Source organism: Berkeleyomyces rouxiae (genome assembly GCF_048999995.1).
Source record: "Berkeleyomyces rouxiae strain 22BRR77 chromosome Unknown BrBRR77_ptg000001l, whole genome shotgun sequence".
Taxonomy (NCBI): Eukaryota; Fungi; Ascomycota; class Sordariomycetes; order Microascales; family Ceratocystidaceae; genus Berkeleyomyces; species Berkeleyomyces rouxiae.
In genome coordinates, this window is record NW_027396491.1 from 5,209,155 (window position 1) to 5,227,044 (window position 17,890).

General features: G+C 51.2%; 3 protein-coding genes across 3 annotated transcripts; all 3 read right to left on the reverse strand.

Moving 5' to 3' along the window:
• Nucleotides 1–84: 84 nt before the first annotated feature.
• On the reverse strand, nt 85–1,281 carry BROUX77_001461 (uncharacterized protein; the record flags this gene model as incomplete). Its single annotated transcript, XM_073745893.1, has 2 exons — nt 85–1,192; nt 1,262–1,281. 2 exons carry the CDS (start codon nt 1,279–1,281, stop codon nt 85–87), a joined length of 1,128 nt encoding a protein of 375 aa, XP_073609696.1.
• A 1,755-nt stretch (nt 1,282–3,036) lies between these two features.
• BROUX77_001462 (uncharacterized protein) lies at nt 3,037–5,114 on the reverse strand (the record flags this gene model as incomplete). The annotated part of the gene is made up of 3 exons (XM_073745894.1): nt 3,037–3,711; nt 3,781–3,834; nt 3,891–5,114. The coding sequence occupies 3 exons, from the start codon at nt 5,112–5,114 to the stop codon at nt 3,037–3,039; spliced, it is 1,953 nt and encodes a 650-aa protein (XP_073609697.1).
• Nucleotides 5,115–15,895: 10,781 nt separating this feature from the next.
• On the reverse strand, nt 15,896–16,938 carry BROUX77_001463 (uncharacterized protein; the record flags this gene model as incomplete). Its single annotated transcript, XM_073745895.1, has 2 exons — nt 15,896–16,749; nt 16,821–16,938. 2 exons carry the CDS (start codon nt 16,936–16,938, stop codon nt 15,896–15,898), a joined length of 972 nt encoding a protein of 323 aa, XP_073609698.1.
• Nucleotides 16,939–17,890: the final 952 nt, after the last annotated feature.

The following is a 17,890-nucleotide window of genomic DNA, read 5'->3' on the forward strand; positions in this document are numbered from 1 at the left end:
TGAAGTATCCCATCTAGTCTCTAGGCTACTTCTTGTCCTTCCTGCCGTCTGGCTGCAGCCCCTTGCCACGGAGCACTTCGCAGCCTAGTGGCGGTTGAACCCGGAAGGTGGATGATGTGGAAAGCCCTGCCCACCCGTCGTTCCCGGCGGCACACTAAACCCTGGCGGCGCAGGCATTCCCGGCGGCGCACCAGCAGCCGCAACTCCGGGGGCAGCAGGAGCCCCTGTTCCCGCGCCTGCAGGCCCAGTACCCGGCGGTGCTCCTCGGTATCCCGGGTGGAAGTCTGCGGGGTTCGTGTACATCGGCTGGCCGGCGGGTGGGCGTGCCGGCAGCCCTGATGGCGCGGGCGGAAGCACGGGCATCCCTAGGCCCAGCGGCTGCTGCTGCTGCTGCTGCTGTTGTTGATTGTGTGCGCCGCGCGGAGTATAGCCGCGTTGGTTGCCTGCGGGAGGCATGTAGGGCGGCGGCATGCCCATTCCCATGGCCACCGGGTCGAAGCCGGGCGGCACGCCGCGCGGGACGGCAGCAGTTGGAGTAGCGTTTGCGCCAGTGCCGGGTCCGCGCTCGCGCAGGGCGGCGGGAAGCTGTGACTCGGGCACAATGTTGTGCTTCTTGGCCTCTGCCGCCAGCTGGCGCTCGGCCTCGTCACCATGGCGCTCGTTCTTGCCGTCCTTCTTGAAGGCGTACTGCACCACGGCCTGTTTGCTGAGGATGTACTGGCCATTCATAGTCTCGATGGCGGCGTCGGAGGAGTCAAAGTCGGCGTAGGATACGAAGCCGTAGCCCTTGGACGTGCCACTCTCGTCACGTGCTACCTTGGGCAGACTGATAAGAGGCCCAAAGCGCGAGAAGGTGTCGTATAGAAGCCGCTCGTCGACCATCATGTCGAGGTTACCGACGTACAGTTCGGCGCCAACCTCGGCGGCACGTGACTTGTCGGCGCTGGCTTTGTTGACACGTACCGACTTGCCGTACAGCTTAATGCCGTTCATAACGTTGGCGGCATATTCGGCGTCGGCGGGCGTGCGGAACTCGACGAAGCCGAAGCCCTGGTGGTTCTGGGTTACGCGGTCGCGCGGCATGTGGAGATTGTGGATGGGGCCCATTTGCAACATGATCTCGTAGACCATTGCGGGCGTGGCGCGCTCGTCGATGTTGCCAACGTAGACGGTGGCGTCCTTGTCTTGTTCCCTATGCTTGGTTGGTTAGTCGTGTGCATGAAACGGCGAGGGTGTGGCTGCGGCCGGCGAATACACGAACCAATGTCTATTTTGCGCCATTGTGTGTGAGGTGGCTCTTAGACGTGGCGTGCGGGTTCTGGGAGACGGCTGGAGGTTTTGCGACACAAGAATAGCTGGCGATTCTTAGGTGGCCTCTTTGTAAAAGGAAATGCCCGTCGCGACTTGATGTATTTTCGCGATCGTTTAAAAAATAATGACAGCCTTGTGTTCCAGCTGGTAATCTGGTCACGTGCACGCGTATACCCTAATTCCGGGATGACCCCCTGCCTGCATGCATGTTCAACTCCCATTCACAGGCGGGTAACACAACGCTGGGCAATCCAACAAGCCACAAGCTTCATTCTCTGGAGCTTGTTCCATATTATTTTTTACTTTAGGCACTCCAACATGTCTTCAGCAGAGAAACCAACAGAGCCAGCAATGGTCTCGTTTAAAATCGAGCTGGCGTAAGTGCCTCCAACTATATATCCCCGCCGCTTACGTTCTTGGGCTGTAGAGTTTCTCATACTAACAGCTTGCTCACGTTTTGTGGTCTTTGGTAATCCAGCGGGGGTCTTGATATGCTATTTGACAGCCAGCCGCAGCTCAAGATTTCCTTGCCAGCAACTGGGTCCTCCGAGGGCAGACCCAGCTTACTCATGAAGGAGCTGATTACACACATGAGCGAAGTGGTGATGACAGATTCCCGTAAGAGTCTATTCGTGCTGGACGGTAGCATGTGAGTTCTTGTCTCCTGAAGTTGGCGGGCGGGTTCCGGCGGGGGCTGCAGGGTGCAAGATGCAAGTGCCCTTGAGTCCGTCTGCACGAGAAGCTGCTGCCGAGCTCTACTCTACTCTCCTGTGTTTGTTTCACACAATCACTAACCAACCAACTTGAAAAAAAAACCACAGCCGGCCAGGTATCATGGTCCTCATAAACGAGGTAGACTGGGAACTTGAAGGCGAAGAGGAGTGTGCGCTGGTCGATGAAGATGAGGTGTTATTCGTGTCCACCCTGCACGGAGGATAGACCGGTCAGGATAACTGAGGGGACCGGGGCCAAACAAGGATGTGGACAGAGAGACCGCCCGAGAAAATACTACGTCTGCACCTTCATTCACATCTGCATGGGAGGAGGTATGCACATACATACATGCACCTGAGCAAGTCTTGTTATGCAGGCCTGCAAGTGCGCACAAGATCTGGCCCAACGACCGGAGACGCATGCAAGGACAGACGACGTCAGACCATGTGCAGGCTTGGATGCAACCGGGTGCCATGACGTACGTATCTAGGCCAGTCTGTGTATGGCAATAAAACCAATAAAAGAGGACGAGGGGGGCCAGCCTGTCACAGCGGAGATGTGATGCTCGATTGTCATGTTCAATATTCGGACGGCTGGTCCCAGGTTCAGAGAGATACAGTAGAGGAAATATATTCAAACCACCCAAGTACAAACACAATGATATACAGGAAAACAATCTAACATAATTCTCCCGCTTAAAAACCCAATAGAAACAAAACCCTCCTCCAGAAAGAAGCAAATAATCAAGACGGCTACCTCGAACATCGACGATTTTGTGTGTCCAGATGTACGGAACAAGGAACAGAAACAATAAGAATAGAGCATCGCGATACGCCCGCTGTTTAAAAGAAAAGACCCGAAAGAGAAAATAAAACACAGTAGACATCAACATCGTAGCAGACGCAGAAGCTGGAGAGCCTCAATACACCGGAAAGCCTCTTAACACTGCTGAAAGGCCTACAGTGAGAACTGAGGCACAGAACAACAGAGTCAGGTGGCGGCAGACCCTACTTAGTAGTGCATGCGGCGGATGCGCTCGTCCTCGTACAGCGAAGGATCGGCCATGGACCGCGTCTCGTGGCCCTCATAAGGGTTGGAGCTGACAGCCGAGTAACCATCCATCGAGCGAGCCGCGGACATGCGCATGTGGGCGGCAGTGACAGCATCATACGGGAGGCCGGGCTGGGGCGGGCCGGCTATGTTTTGCTGGTGGTGGTATGGGGCCGTGGTGCTAGCCATGTTCATGCCCATGGTCATGGCCATCGGCGCCGAGGTGCCGGCCATGGAAGCCGGGGGATGCATGGAGCCGGTGCCCGGTGGCCGAATAACATTGACCTTGCGGCCCTTGCCACGGCCCTTGATGCCCTTGTTGCTGTTCTTGTATAGTGTAGCAAAGTACTCCCAGACTTTGACGTCAGGGTCAGCCTGATTGGCGCGCTCGCCAGCCGACATCTTGCTAAACTTGTCGGTCAGCATCTTGATGGTGGCCTCGTGGAACTTGTTCTGGTGGGCCTTGAGGTTGCCCAGCTGCGTGAAGCCCTTGTTGCAGTCCTCGAGCTTGCACACAAAGCGCCGCTCGCCATTGTGGATGGCCTGGTGGCTCTTGAGCTTGCCACGGGCCGAGAAGCCCTTGTTACATTGGTCGCAGGTGTAGGGACGGTCGCCCGAGTGAAGACGCTCGTGGGTCTGCAAGAGGATAAGAGATGGTTAGTAACAGAGCCAATTGATCCACGGAGAGAGAGCCAGGATACATACACGAAGATTGCCAAGCTGGGAGAAGCGGCGGTCACAGCCAGGAGCGGAGCATTTCTAAGCAACAGGTTAGCAGTGCGATGGAACAAGCAGACGTACGGAACAAGACTTACGTAGGGCTTCTCGCCAGTATGGGCGCGGTGGTGGATGTCGAGATGTGACTTTTGGCCGAACGAGCGGTTGCAGCCCTCAACTTTGCAGAAGTGGCGGGTGCGGGACTTGGACTTTTTGCCGATGCGGCCGGCACTGGGCGATGAGGGAGACGAATCCATGGCGTAGACGTGAATGCCTACCGCGGGGTTCACGCTCATAGGCGAAGAGCAAGCAACCGGAGAGTTGACCGACGAGCTCATCTGTATCGGAGCGCGGCCAATGGGCGCGGCGTCAGCAAAGGACGCAACGGGCTTCTCGGGCACTTGGATGGCCTTCATAAGGTCGTCAACAACAGTCTTGAACTCGACCATGTGGTCAGGGTTGAGGCACACATTGGGCAGGACCGTCTTGGAGTTGATGTTGGGAATGTCTTCCACCAGCGAGCTCTCAGAGGCCGACGTGCGGCGCGAGCCAGAGGCCGATATTGGGTCGGCAAAGTGGTTCTGGCCAACGGGCTCCTCCTGCTGATGCTGGTAGTGGTGGCTCTGCTGCGGCTGCATGGCCACAGGCAGCGACATGGCGGCCACGGGCATGGACATGTTCATGTGCATGTTCATAGACATCGGCATGGACATGGGCACCGCCTCTGGCGACTCGGGCTGCAGCATGGGGCTGCGTGCGTTGGACGGGCTGCGAATGGACTTGGGCGAGAGCATGCGGACGGCCGACCGGTCGTGCTTGAGGGCGGCGTGGCTCTGGTCATGGGCAGCGTAGGTCTGCTGGTCCTGGTGATGATGCTGGTGCTGGTGATGGTTGGGGTGGGGCAGCTGGGCATAGTGCTGCTGGGGCTGCGACTGCTCGCCGACATAGCCCGGGTAGGTGTAGCTCTGGGGAGGCGAGTAGGTCGGCGGCGTCAGGCGGCTGCTCGACGGGGGAACCATGGAGAGAGCGGCCGTGGCGGGCGCAACGCTGGGGTAGGCCGGGTGTTGGCTTGGCACCATGTGGTACATGGGCGGCGGCAGAAGTTGCTGCGGATGCGGCAGAGTAGCATGCTGCTGCGGCTGCGGCGGGTACGAGTGGGCGTGCTGCTGGGACTGGTGGTGAGGCGAGCTGTGCTCAGGGCCGTTGACGAGCACATACTCGCCGTGGTGGTGCTGTTGGCTGTGGTGATGGTGCTGGTGGTCTTCCGACCAGCGGCCCCAATTGGGGGGCGTGTTTGGGCCAGAGCCTGGAACAGTAGACATGGCGGCGTGGATGCGGAGGGGGCAAGTAGACAAGTGGGAGGCACAGGAGACGGGAAGAAATCAACAAGTGCAATGGGAAGAGAGGGTGGGTGGTGGCAATGTCAGACAGGAGAAGAAGCTGTCAATGTGTGTGTAGCATGAACAGGTCAAAGTACAAGCCAGAGGTGAAGGAGTGCGTGTGTTTGTGTGTGGATGTATGTATGTATGTACTTTGACAGGAAGAAAAGAAAGTGTCAGGCCGATGGGTCTGGGGCTTGGGCGAGGATGGCGATGGTGTTGCTTTTGTGGACGGTGGGCTTTGCTTTTGGGTTGAACACGAACTGGAGGAGTACTTATTTTTTTTCCAAGATCACGGCGAGACACACCACCATAAAGTCTACGGCGAGGAGGATACATCTAGCTCTATATATACAAGTGTCTCTTCTCTTCCATGGCAGTCCCCGGCCCGTCACGGCCTAGAGGCGGACAGAGGAGAGATAGAAGCTTAGCGACCAGAATTATGAATCTGCCCAGTATACACACCCCACCCAACCGGGGGCAGAGCTCAGTCTTCCCTGTCTTTTTTCCTGTTCTGGAGCTTTCCCACTGCTCAAGACCAGCTTCAACAAGACGCCCCTCTCACATCTCTCCTTCAGACTAGGGTCGGGGCGTGGACGTATCGCCCGCCGACTTGGAAGAACCCATAGCATAGAGGGGTGGTGGCAATGGGGCGGCCTGGTCTTTGCTCTTCAGACAAATATATGAGAGCGTTCACTATAGACAACAAGTGCACACATCGACAGATGGAGACTCGAGACTCGAGACTCGGACTCGGGACTCGAACGTGGCCATTAAGGAATTCCGGACCTAGCCGCGAGAGTGAGTCAGCTATGGTGGAGATGGAAGTCGTGATGATAGGCCTTTGCAGTGGACCAGGTACTACCGTTCAGCGCTGCTTACAGGCGTCATCCCCTAAAGAATAGCCGCCAACAGTGCAAGCTGCAGGCGACTACCTCTGAATATTACCACCCACAGCGCCCAAATTACAGGCGGTCCATCTCCACTTATCCTCTTACACCACGTTTTCTAGCTTCTTTGTTACATCTTGAACACATCTTGGATAACTATGTACTTCTCGTGGGAGCAAATCTGACCTGACCTGGCCTGTTTTCTTTTCTTTTTCTTTTTGCTTTTCAGCCGCACGTTGCTCTGTTCTCTTGGGTGCCTCCAACTATGCAAGTCGGCTCATGTACACATGTAACTGGCTACATGCCAGAAACCACAAAGTTCTGGCCAACATCTGCGCCCCAGAGAGCCCTGTTTACTTGTGAATACACCTCTGGTACATGTACTCCTCCTCCCTTACTGCTGTTCAACCGACAAAACAACCTCGTGTTTTTTTGGTTAACTAGTTATCACTTTTTCCCGTCACTTTTCTTCCCACCAAGTTGATCATTTTTCAGACTTTTCTTTTTCTGCTTTGCTCCACCCAGGAACTGCTTCCCCGGGTGCTAGCTCCCTGCTCCCGTTTGTCTTGGCTGGTCGAGGGATTCGACTGGATGCCGGGGGGGCCAAAGAGAGAAGCTTTGGTTCGTCTGTGCGGCCTGGCGGGCACAGCTTTTTTTCTCTTGGTTTCTCTGCTGCTGCTGAAGTCTCAACCCAGGTGGTATGGCGAAGATATCAAGGTGGAGTGAGTATTGGATCATGACAAGGGCCTGACTAGAAGGAAAACCAAGAACACATCTACAGGTGAGCATACGACTCGAGATGGCTTGTTTCTCCTCCCTCAGTCATGTGTTTCTGTCTGTGTCCAAGCAGTCTCTCGGGTTGTCCTCTCCTCCCATCACTATATCCACAGCCTGCCGAGAGCCTGCCCGTCATGTGGCGGCAGCAAGGAACTGCAGATCGTGGCCTGGGAGGAATATACCCCGAGACTTAACTGACCGGACCACTGCCTCGCCTTGCCTTGGACTATGACCTTGGTAAGTCTCGGGGCTGGCTTGTTCATTCCGTCTGTCCTGGTCCCTGTCTGGGACCCTCTTAATCTTCTCCCTCTGCCTCGATTCTCTTCCTCCCATCCGTCTGGTTGTCTTGATTTGCTGTATAAAAATCTGCTGCATCATACTTCGCCCTCCTTCTCTTGCCTCCTGCAAGCACCCCGCCAGCTTCTTTGCTCCCCTCTTCACTATCGTGCCAACAGGGAACAAGCCTGTAGCCATTCTGCTTCCGCGTGCTCCTGATAACTTCTAATGCTCCCCGCTGCCGTCTTGTTCAGCTTTATCCCTTGATACCTGCATGTTTCTGGTCCCTCTCTTCCTTCGAATCTTCATTATGACGCATCACCTTGGTCCTGGCCTATGTCCCTTTTCAGTAAATCTCTGCCTCGTCAAGCAAAGGTATCACTTTGCTGCTTGTTTGATATCCCTCCAACTCTAGCGCAGGCTGACCGGATGTATTGTTTGGTTGTTGTCCTTTCCCCGTTTGTCTTGCCCTCCGGCCTGAGAAACTCGCTTCTACCTGTATCTCGACCTGTAACCAGCTTCCAGGCACACTCCCTTTGGGAATCTCCCTCACGGTGCTCCTGCCCATCTTGTGCACGCATACATTTAATTTTACTTTGCTATGGTTCTATGGAAGCGCTACACAGCATCGCCTGTCTTTCTCTGGCTGTCCGCGGGGACATGAGTCTCGGGGCTGGAGGCATGCCCTATGGTTAATGTGACAGGACCGAGCTACAAGGACAAGCAGAATCGGGCTGTGACGTCGGGCCCTTCCTCGGGCCCTTGAAGAAGCGTTGTAGAAGGCGTGTGGAGGGATGCCACAAGGACGAGTTTACTTGCGTATGAACAGGTTTGTAAGTGCCAGTGCTTTTTTTGTTTGTTTTTTTTTGCTTAGGGTACTACAAGTGCTACAAGTACAACAATTCGTGATCAGCAGGGTTGAGTCCATGCTCGCACTTGACTTATGGCTGGTGAGTCTGGCCTCCACAAAGACCGAGAGTCCAAGTAAACACACAAGTGCAAGCAAGTATCTACAAACTTGTTTCTGACATATCCCACTATTAATTGCCAGGGTTTTACTGTCTTTCCTGTACTTCCTGTTTGCCATCTTGCGCAGATTGGAAGATATTCTGCATACATGTGCACATGCACAAGCGCATTCACATCTTCACACAATGTGCGTCTGTTCTTGTCTAATAACATGCAGCCGTACATAACTACATATGTGGTTATCTATCTATGTGCATACTGAACTTGAATTGGCATATGCTGCGCGTCCTCGTACTTTACACAGGTGAACAGGCCAACCAGCAACAGGAAAAGAGCCCGGCCTAGACCGCTCACTTCTCAGCTGTCTTTGATGTAGCATTTGTCGCCCGAAACGGTGTTGAGTGGCGTGTGTTATAGGTACTGGTATAAGGGTGGACCACGGATTGGCTGTAGGCGAATGAACCCAGGGGGAGTGGCCCTAAAGCACCCGGGATTTTGATAGACAAAAACATACACAAGATGGACGAAAAGTAGCAGCGCAATTGCCAGTCCAGAAGATGTCTACTTGTATACAAGCCTATCCACGAGTATAGAAAAGCCCCTCTCAAGAAAAAAAAGTTGCCCTCGACGGGTCTCTTACCTATCCTTATTAGTCTGGCGCTATTCTACATATAGCGTGTCTTTGTTCCGTGCTTCTCGTGTTTTGCTTTTGCCTTCTTTTGGTCTTCTTTGTCTTTCAAAAACAAAGAAGCCACGCAAAAAGCCCAAGGGATTCTGTCTCGCTGCCAACAATTCCTTTCTTCTCAAAGACAGACTTCAGAGACATGGTTGAAAAATAGGGCGTGGTGAGCTTTGGTGGCCCACCTCATAGTTGGTCTTTAGGCAAAAGGTATGAGTCGCGCTTTCCTTTCACACATTAACCCTGTTAACCCTAGGCCTGGCGTTTCATCCAACGTCCAAACCTCATCTCATTTTAACTATCTGTGCTACTGGCATACTTTTATACGTACAAATGCTCACATAATATTAGACCTCATGCTCCCCCCTCCTCTTTTGTGCTGCTCCATCTCCGCTCCCCACTTTGGCCAAGCTGACTCTTATCATACAACCTTTAATTGGCTAGATCATTTTCAGCAGTCCAGCCAGTCAACAGGGCTTATGAAGCATGGAAGAACACACCGCAACAAGTGCAGGGAGCACGGAAGAGAACCCGGGAGCCCCCTCCTTTTCCCCCGAGGAACTAGGGGACGCAGTTCCGGGTTTCACAATGGCCCATCGAACTAGGGGGTTAGCATAGCATGTCAAGTTCACTTGGTGACCATGTATGTAACTACATAAGCAGGACAGATATTGCTGGCACTCAAAATTTGCCGACTCGTCAGATTCCCTGCAGTTTTGTTGTTTTCTGGTTCGTCACAAATCAGAGTGACAGAGAATCGAGGGCACTAGTGTAGGGCAAGGGTAGTGGAGAGAAGGCAGGGAATGAGACGGCGGGGAGCAGAATTTTGACACGCACGCCGCTGCGTCCTGACAAGACAACAGCCACACACAGCGGCTTTCAAGCCGTTTTCAGCAATTCTTTCGATATGAGCCGGCTGATACAGATTTGACAAGTCATAAAGACGGCTGTCGTAGTCTGTTGCCATTGCGGATATCTTCGAGGTGAATCTAGACGGCAGCAAAAAGTCATAGCCACAAGCTCAAGAAACACACCATGACACCATGAGAGCAGAAAACTCAGTGGTTCTTCGTTCGTTTTGTTCCCGAGGAGGAAAAAAAAGTAGAAGAGAAATGTGTTTAGACCAAGCGAGCAAGTGAAGGGGTAGTGCCTGTTCCCTGTTCTTCACAGGATTTGGATACTAGAACTAGTGCTTGTATCCAAGGCAGTCAAGGACTTGGTTGTTGATGAAAGGTTCGAGGTTCGGGATGCAGGGTTAAGCCTGGAATACAAGCACAGTCATTGTGCTGTGACTTGGTTCTTGTCCTTCCTTTTTCAAGCTGATCTCGATTGTTCTAGCGGCTTTTTTAAGACTCGAGGACCTGCAGCAGCAAAGCAGAGAAGACGCCCATTTACTTCTTCTTGGCTATCAACGCTTGCTTTTCTTCACTCTTGCATTTATGTATGTACAGATATAGTATGCATGCAGTGAACCATAGCGTGCACCCATGGACTCATACTAGTATATGTGCACACTTTTGCTCCCTTGCTCCTCTTTTTTGCCTTCGTTTCTGTGGCCTCAGAAGCTACGGAGCTGGTACAATATGAGCTGAACTGCAATGCTTGCATAAAGGTGCTCCTTTGACCCTATATTTTGGTCATTTTATGATAGAACAGGGAAGCTCAACCACACAAGCACAAGCACAAGCACAAGCACAAGCACAAAAAAACACGACAAGGTCAACACACTTCAAGTAGATGTTTGGTCATGGACCAACCAACTAGACAGGGGTCTGATATCCATGAGCTCAAACAAGCAGGGGGGAAAACAGGAATGGAAGACTAGCACAACCGGTACAGGAGAGGACAGGCCAGTGGACAGACTGAAGCACAGCAGCAGGGGCCATGGTAAGGACAAGGAACTACTTGCAGGCTTCCAGACCTGTGGCTTTGTAGTCTCTAGGCTCTGTCTTGGGCCTGGTCTTTTTGGCGGCTGTTGACCCGTCTTGGAACGGCTCTTGTTTTCCCGAGAATCGGACAAGAAAAAGAAAGTGCAGCCTGGCTATCACGGGTCCAAGCTTCTTGCCTTGCACATGTCGAGATCTGGTCCTTGAATATCAACGAACACACCTCACATGGACACACTTGTAGGGCGATGTGAGGTTCATTTTAGGGTTGTACAGGCTAAATAGAATCACGTGACACACATACGGAACTCAAGGTTCTGTCGTACAGTCCCATTTCACAAGCAGCACGTGAAGTGCCGCACCATATAACATCTGCTCCATTAACATCAACAGTCTTGCGTCGATTCTGTCTGGTTTCCCCTTGCTTCGCATCATTTCATGGCGTAGAGAGGAAATCACAGGGAGAAAGCCACATGTTCCGCCCATACGTGCCCTACAGACGCCAAGCAGATGTGTAATATCGTCAGGTGGTGCAGCAGTTCGCAGTTTGCATGAAGCAAGGCACAGAGCGAGAGTATGTACATATAGATAGATGTCTGGTTTACTTTCTCTTGTTCTTGGTGAGGACGGGGCTACTGGATCAAGCACATACATACACATGTATACAATACGCAGAGTGTCCAAAAGTGACGCATCACGTACATAGACTTTCATTAACCATCCAACCATGTGAGATGGGGCTCGGGGAACAGAGGAAGAGGAATCTCGGAACTTGTTCTGTCTATTTTCTTTTGTCTCATTCAGAGTAAATGAAGAGCGCACATGAAGGGAGAGGTAAAAGTTGCATGATCTGAAGCAAAGGGAAAAATAAGGAAAGAAAAAGAAACTGCTAGATTGTAAGGGAAGAAACAAAGGAAAAAGAAATATCTGATGTACGGCCTGGTGCCCAGAAACAAAGAAGAAAGTGTGTACAAGCCGAATAATCTACACTAAAAGTACTGGCGGGAAGAGTGTGGGCGAGACACACAAGGAAAATAGAGATACAGAGACACTGCCAAACAAACAAAGCAGATAATGGCATTCACTAGTCGAGGCCACGAGTAGAAAGCTTTCAGACTTGTTCGCCTGCCCTTCTTTTATGATACATCATAACCAAGATATCTCCGTAACCAGCTGAATATTGATCAAACATGTAATCAAGAGAAGACACGAGACCGGGAAGCTTGATATAATCAAGCAAAGAACGGCCTTGAGAGCCGTCATGTTTCAACTTCTGCTTGCTTTGCCCACAGCCGCTAAGCTGTTAGTTACAGGTAATATGTATGCAAGTATGCACATACATACATGCATGGCTTTACACAGATCCCTCTTGTTTACATTGTAGTTGTATGTATGTACGTATGCACACATTACACACAGACTTTAGCAGACCCTGCGGCAAGCTAAACGAACCCAGAATCTTGGCCGGGGTTCAAAGACAGCGGGCCACAAGTGCATATACCCAAACTGACAGGTCAGATGTCAAAGAGTAAGCCGAATTCTGAGGCAATTAACTAGACTATGCAGAGAGCAACAAAAGAGAGATCGTGTATGCTTATGTCTACTCACGTACATTGCTGCACATGTGTAAGTGCAAGGGAGAATGAGCAACAAAAGAAAAGCCCACACGTGAAGCCGCACAGGAGCTTCGGAAGACAAAAAGGGAGACAAGGGTGGGAAACGAAAAAAAAAAATACAGACACAAAAACAAATTCACCGATCTCGTGCCGTGGCCCCTCCATGCGGTTTATGTCCTCGAGGTAGTAGTGATGCTTGCGGCTTGTTGTTTAGACCTTTATTTTCCTTTTTTGACATGTTTTTTATACGCCACTTTTTATATTTCTTTTTCCTGTCTATTTCTATTAAACTTACCCCTCGAGTGCTTGATTTTGACCTGTGATATATCACAGCTCATCTTTCTACAAGTATGAACCTACATACTTGGGGTCTTGCTATTTCTAACTACAGTTAGTTAACCAACTGTACTATGCGCATGCTCATGTGTTCAGAGCGGAGGCCTGTGTACAATCTCTCCTCCTACACACGGCGTGGTTCTTCACGCAAGGGAGAAACAAAACAAGGCGGACATCGGACAGAAAGAGAAGGCTACCAGTCATAATGCCGCTTGTGTCAGGTACGTTGAAATTGCACCAGCGAGGGGCTTTCCATTGAGAACTAAGACATTTCAGTCAGTGGCCATTCGTCATATATCCTCAGCTAGAGCCTGACCTTTCAAAGCCTCTCTCCCATAACACAAGCGAAGACTTGTGCATATGTATGTACCTGTGCATGTGTATCCTTTTACTTAGTTAGCTATGGAAAGTTGCCTCCCGCTGCTCCTGCAAGACATAGTATGCACCCAGAAAGGCGGGAAAGAATAACCGACTTAGAGTGGCAGACATGTCGGGAGCATAGACATCGAGGGTTGGGAATCGAGAGTCGAGAGTCGAGAGTCGAGAGTCGAGGGTTGAGGAGCTTGTAGTACAAACTTGGCTAGGGTTCGTAAACCCTTTCGCCGTTGCTACCTGCTAGTATACGTACATATTGTGCTTCTCTGTCAATCGTCAAGGTCCATCAAACGCATAGTCACAGCATATTAAAAGCTATAAGAGCAAATAGGACTAAGCTGACCTGTGGGGGCATCTCATGAAGCGTCTTGATCTCTGCAGTGCAGACTTCTCTCCAAGAACCAGTGCTACAAAACAACCTCTATGGGCTAACACTCTTCAGGCATGATAATGAGTTATTGCTAGGGCCCAAATGTAGTTAGACCGACCGGGCTGGCATTGTCTTGAATGCTGCTAGTTATCTAGCTACAGAAACAGCACTTGTGATGTATTGTCTCCCCAGTGTCCTTCCGGTTCGTCCCCTGCTTGTGGCTGCCCAGCTTTTGCTCTAGCTCTTCCAGCCCCCATCAGTGCCCACACAGATCTTGGTGCATCTTAGTTGTATGAGTACTGGTAACTATACAACCTGTCTCGCACTCTCGCCCTCTGCTATCTGGTGCCTGTCCAAACACTACCTGTGCAGGTACTGGTATACCCAAGCATAGATGGCCCACTATGGTCACACCTTACAGTCACAGTTGCACTCGCGCTCGCGACAAAGGCCAAAAAAAATACCCTGCTTGGTTCATATCCGTGCCGTCCAACACCCCCTCCCCCCAAGCAAGGCTTAGTCTTTGACTCAGCTGCCAGGGGAAAGCAGAGTGCTTGTAACAGCGAAATCCCTATGCCGCATCGCCTATAGCTGTACACAGGTATATCAAGTCTTCTTCTGTTTCTTTTACTGATTCGCCGTGCATTATCATGGCCTCGTCTATCCTCGTCTGGTCTGATCTGTCTGTCACTTGCGTTCAGGCTTGGAAAGCAGCCACAATTGCGATGGGTAGAGCCAGCCATCAAGGGAATTACACACTAGTCTTCTTAGCTGGTTTGGACAAAATGGCTCGCCCGGCTTCGCTGCAGAGCTCTGTCTAGCCGAAGGACAGCAATTTTGTATGAGACGTAGCCCTTTGGTGATGACCACGAATGCTCCGAGAAGGAGAAAAGAACACAGAGGCTTCTTTTCACAGGGCGCAATGCAGAATAGAATACACAAGAATTTCCTGTACACTAGTACTCACATTGTAGGGCTTCTGTCTTGTATTGGATCATCCTTCCCCGACCAGGACAGAGGAGAGATACCCTCCCTCTGACCTCTAGCCTTTGTTTCCATGCCGTCTCGGCCTCCTTCTCTCTTTGGTGCCCTCTGTTTGTGTCTCTACCCGGTCTCTTTGTGTGTATCCCTTACGTCGTAGACTCCAGACAGTGAGGAGTCTGCCTTGGTCTTGACGAGCATATTCGCTCGTGGTTCTTGGTCTACATAGACGCAGGGGAATAGAATCCAGTACCCACATACAAGACAGAAAGAGGCAGTACGAGGGAGAGAACACAGAGAAACCACCAATGACGCAGTAGAAGAACTACTTCGCAGACTTTTTTCCTTCCCTAACTTTGTAGCAGTAGAGTGACACAGCGATTTGTCAGGCGTATATGTGTCTTGTAAAGTCCCAGGCTTGTCGATACCTACAGAGACAAAAGACTGGCACATGCCATGTCTCATACACGACGTGCCTCTCCTATTCGTTACGCAGTTAACACACCTCCTCTGTTGATCAAATACACTCATCCCGTCTTCCTGGTTGTCTGTCTCTAGCCGTTGGCTCCCCACCCCATTTCAGTTGAGACAACGGACAGACAACACACCAGCTCCATAGGGTCAATATGCTGAGTTAAATGTGATGGCATGTAATGGAGACAAAGCGGGCTGAGATGGGAGGATATATTCGCTCTCTGATATCAGTGCCTAACCCAAGACAGGTACTGCCAGTAGAATCGACGGGCGTAGAGAAGAGCGAATAGCAGAACCACTCGAGAATACAGAGAGACAGCGTAGACATTCGCCTCCACTTTCATATCTATAATTATATACAAGCATAGAGGTACTTCTAGTCCTGCTTCCCGACCTCCTCTGTATACCTACCTGTTGCCATGCCATTGGCTAGTCTACAATCGCATCTGCACACACCTATACCTTAGCAAACCATACCATACCACTTTTCTACAAACATGTAGCATTTGATATAGTGAACCATGGGATGGGGAGTGCTAAGGAATCCAGAGAGGGGGATAGGCTGTGCCAGACAAATCTGTTGTTTTGACAAGCTGGCAAGCTGTATGTTTGACAAGGACCAAGGCGTGAAAGCAAAGGGGGTGCATGAAGTTCGCGACAGCTTGACAATTAGAGAGACGGCTGGACAGCTGGCTCACATGTATTGCGGCCTTTTATAATCTGAGTCAGATGGGGGTGGGAGGGGGGGGGGGGCAAAACCATATGCATTGGGCGGGAAGGAGAAGACCCGCCAGCTGTGGCTGTGGGCGGACAAAACGGAAATTGAAGAGGCGCCAAGAGAAAACGGCACGGCAAACGAAGCCCCAGCAGATACTGGGCTGGGTGAATGTGAGAGGTAGAGACGCCTTGAACGTACATCGTATGAAATGAGAAGAGTGCGGACCCGCGAATATGGTCCTGCTTTGTTTTCACTCTTGTGATGTGCTAACTTGCTTCTGCGATTTGCCCGCTGTGGGCGAGTAAGCATCGCTTTGCATTGCCGATTCTTGTCCCTTTCATACTGTTGATTTGCACACGCACAGGGTCTGATACTGCTTACATTGCTTGTAATTGGTGTTTGACGTTCTCATATACCAAGAACGTTACCCACGTTGCTGGCATGACCCGCAGGATTGCCGGTCCCAGTCCTCGATAGAACCCTCTCAGTCCCTCCTCACGAAGCACCCTGCCGGCTACGCCAGAAATGCCTCTGCCAAATCTGTTTTCCGAGTCGTAGTTTTGCATGCGCGCGCGGATGACTTGATACGGGTACGTGATTGTGCCAGCTACTAGCTTGGCTAATGTCGAGATAGCTAACGTTGCCTGTACATCTAGTCTCTGTTTCTGCTCGCCCTTCTGATTTGTAGGATTGGTGCCAGATCCGTTACCATCGCGGGGCTTTGTTGCGAGATAGACTTTCTTTAATGGTTCATAGACTGCAAACTGTACAGCTCCATGTGACACACCCGCCAAGCTCACAAGTACACCGCGATAGAACCCGCGGAGACCCTCTGTATGGTAGATAGCGCGTATCCCCTGGGTCATACTCCGATACGCACCCTCGGTCGCCCGATCCGACGAAAGCATGCGCGTCTTAAGCACCCAGATGGGGTTGGTCAGCATAGTTGTTGTAGCACCAGCCATGGCCGAAGCCAGGAAGTACTCGTGAGGCGCAAGGTTGCTGCTGTTCTTGTGGGTCTGTGGCCCATTGGCTCGAAATGAGATAAGCAGCTGTTCAGCCTTGGCCTTGAAGAAGAAAAAGGACGCCCAGCCGGCTGCATTGCCGACGAGATTTGGGGTGAGACCTCGATAGAAGGCGTATAGCGGCGTATCATGAGTCACCAGACTCCGCAACACGTCAAGCGTGGTGAGGCTCAGTTGATCGCCAGCCACAGTTGCGCTACGATATACTGTGCGCAGGAAGCCATGAATTAGCATCGCAATCGATAGAAAAGGGGGAAGAGTGACTATGACTACGCACTCTGCATTCGTGTCTTGACGATATCTAGCGGGTGTACTACAAGCGTAGCCACTGAGCCGGCCGTTAAACCGGCAATAGACTCAATGGAAGCCGTAGAAAGCGGATGTTGCGTCGGCATTGTAGACGCGGAAACCTCCGGATCCTAGGGAAGTAACCAAGACAAGGAAAAAGTCGGACAAGATAAAAGGCCGTTACTTCATGACGCCATAATGAAAAGGCTGTTGGTGTGGGTATGTTGAAACTTGGATATTAGGAAGGGAAAAAATGAATGAAGTCAGAAATGAAAGCTTTATGCCAGGATCCAGATTTTGCAACTACCACATTGGATGGTGACACCATTTATGTCAAAGCAACTGCCTGCCTTCTTGAGGATGACGTATGACTACGCTTGATATTTCAATTTTACTTTCTTCATCGCTGTTTTATTATCTATGCCAATATTTTCCATATCTGAGATTTTCTTTAGGGGGATGAATTTCTTTTGATCAAAATTTTCATTAATAAGAAGGTTGTCTGTGAACCGCCGTCATTTGTGACACTGGTAGTAGTAATGGTACATAAAGAGCGCCAGACTGTGGTCTAGATATTTTCCAGGCCTAGTTTCTGGCCTGCTTTCCCCCTTTCTCCATCATGCTGCCTGTCTATCTTGCATTTCCACCGCATTTTGCTATTGGGTACTGTCGTGTTCAAGCAGCCATGAGCCCGTTGTCTGGAATGGGATTGGAATATATCGATGGACCCAACAGTTTGTGTGACTTTTCTGGTCGATTATGACAAGGGAGACAGGAGGCTATAGGGACAGTTAGCGCGCTGTTGGGGGATCTTGGAGATGGTGGAATACGGACCGGATGATCGAAGGACGAGGCACGCTGCGAGTCAGGCCTGTAATTGTATATCGCTGTTAGTAAATCGGGGTTTTGCGGGGGTTGATCGCTTCACTGAAGTCTGCTCCAGGGAGAAGACGTACCCAGGTACAGAATGAAGGGAATGTAGCCGCTAAAAGGTAAAATTGTTAGCAAAATCTGGCGTTCACGGCGTGATCTTTCATGGTATAAAGAACTCACTAGTGC